Source organism: Colobus angolensis, unplaced genomic scaffold (genome assembly GCF_000951035.1).
Source record: "Colobus angolensis palliatus isolate OR3802 unplaced genomic scaffold, Cang.pa_1.0 Scaffold65, whole genome shotgun sequence".
Lineage (NCBI taxonomy): Eukaryota > Metazoa > Chordata > Mammalia > Primates > Cercopithecidae > Colobus > Colobus angolensis.
This window is the reverse complement of record NW_012120154.1, coordinates 2,730,549-2,732,865: the sequence shown is the minus strand read 5'-3', so window position 1 is coordinate 2,732,865 and position 2,317 is coordinate 2,730,549. Positions and strand designations below refer to the sequence as shown.

At 44.4% G+C, this 2,317-nt stretch overlaps 1 protein-coding gene across 1 annotated transcript in view; it reads left to right on the top strand.

Annotated features, from left to right (window-relative positions):
* Nucleotides 1–2,317, top strand: part of CBY1 (chibby homolog 1 (Drosophila)) — a 20,305-nt gene that overhangs the window by 9,849 nt on the left and 8,139 nt on the right. The window contains exon 2 of the mRNA XM_011964222.1: nt 1,104–1,243. Coding sequence (XP_011819612.1) covers nt 1,104–1,243 — 140 coding nt within the window. The remainder of the gene's footprint in view (nt 1–1,103; nt 1,244–2,317) is intronic.

Genomic DNA, 2,317 nt, shown 5'->3' with positions numbered 1-2,317 from the left:
GACTCCATCTCAAAAAAAAAAAAAAAAAGGCAAGAGACATGAACAAGCATGTCACAAAAAAATCCATATATGTCCAAGGAGTATGTTAAATGATGCTCAACTTAATTAGTTATTTGGAAAAAGCAGATTAAACAATGCAACACCAGTACATACCTGCCAGAATGGGTAAGATGAAAAAGACAGAAAGTGCCAGATATTGACAAGGCGTCTTACAAACTGCAGATAGGAGTCTAAATTGGTACAATGACTTCGGAAGACCATTTGGCAGTATCTGTTAAAGCTAAATATGTGAATGCTCTATGACTCTACAGTTCTAACCCTAAGTGTGAAACCAGAAAAGTGTACATATGCATGTAGATACACATGCTCAAGCCTCATGTTCTTATATTCTTAGCAGCACTTCTTTTTTTTTTTGAGACAGGGTCTTGCTCTGTTGCCCAGACTGGAGTGTGCAATGGTGATCATAGCTCACTGCGGCCTCAAACCCCTGGACTCAAGCGATCCTTCCACCTCAGCCTCCTGAGTAGCTAGGACTACAAGGGTACACCACCACGCCTGGTTGGTTTTTCAGTTTTTTGTAGAGATGAGGTCTCATTATGTTGCCCAGGCTAGTCTCCAGCTCCTGGCATCAAGTGATCCTCCTGTCTTAGCCTCCCAAAGTGCTAGGATTACTGGCATAAGCCACTATGCCTGGCCTAGCAGCACTATTTTTGATGGTCAAAAACTAGAAACAGGCCGGGCGTGATGGTTCACACCTGTAATTCCAGCACTTTGGGAGGCCGAGGCAGACAGATCACTTGAGCCTAAGAGTCCAAGACCAGACTGGGCAACATGATGAAACTCCCATCTCTGTTAAAAATGCAGAAAATTAGCCAGCATGGTGGTGTGTGCCTGTAGTCCCAGCTACCCATGAGGCTGAGATGGGAGGATCACCTGAGCCTGGGAGGCTGAGGCTACAGTGAACAGAGATGGTACCACAGCACTCCACCTGGGGCACCAGAATGAGACCCTGTCTCAAAACAAAACAAAACAAAACAAAACTGCAAACAGCTCAAGTGTCCATCTTCTGTAGACAAGTAAATTTTGCTGTGTTTATACAATAGAATATTATCCAGCAATGCAAATGAACAAACTATAACTACACACAGCTACATGGACAAATGTCAGAAACGTGACGTTGAGTGTGAGAAGCCAGATGCAAACGAGGACTCACGGTGCAATTCCGTGCATGTACAGTGGCCAGGTGAGGTTTATGGAGTGCTGAAATGCTCTGTATCCCGATCTGGAGGGTAGTTTTAAAAAAATGTTTTGAGCCAGCGCGTTTGTTCACACCTGGAATTCCAGCACTTTGGGAGGCCAAGGTGGGCAGATCACTTGAGGTCAGGGGTTTGGGACCAGCCTGGCCAAACACGGTGAAATCCCGTCTCTACTAAAAATACAAAAATTAGCCGGGGGTGGTAGTGCACACCTGTAATCCCATCTACTTGGGAGGCTGAGGCGCAGAGCAAGGCTCTGTCTCAAAAAAAAAAAATCACAAATAAAAAATAAAATTTAAAAAAATATTTGATTTTAATGTTTTTAGAGACGGGGGTCTCACTGTATCACTCAGGCTGGTCGTGAACTCTTGGGCTCAAGCAATCCTCTCACCTTGGCCTCACAAAGTGCTGGGATTTCAGATGTAAACTACCACGCCTGGCCCTGGAGGGTGGTTATACTTGTGTAGTAAAAACTCATGAAACCTTACACTTATGATTTGTAGTAGACTTTTCTCTATTAATATTATATATGTGTGTTCTTTTTTTTTTTTTGTAGAGACGGATCCTGCTAAGTTGCCCAGGCTGGTCTTGAACTCCTGTGCTCAAGCAATCCTCCTGCCCTGGCCTCCCAAAGTGCTGGGATTACAGGTGTGAGCCACTGAGCCTAGCCTAAATAAAAAGTTTGCTTCTCTCCTCCTTTCCTCCCTCAAAACCAGGGTGTTATCAGTAAATCTACTTAACTAGGCCTAGGTGAATTGTGATAGGTTGCACTATGCTGAAAGCAAATGTACAGGTTGGGGGTTGTCGTTGTCAGCTCTGCCATGTTGTGGACCTGCCCCCTTTTCAGGACACCTCACCTCACCTTCCATAACAGAACAGGTAACCTGACATGTGAGGTGCACTGTTGACAAGTGACACTGGTGACAAGTGAGGGACACTGTTACCAATTCGGAAAGGAAATATAAACATAGCTTTATTTATTTATTTATTTGTTTGTTTATTTTTGAGATGGAGTCTCACTCTGTCACCCAGGCTGGAGTGCAGTGGCGTGATCTCGGCTC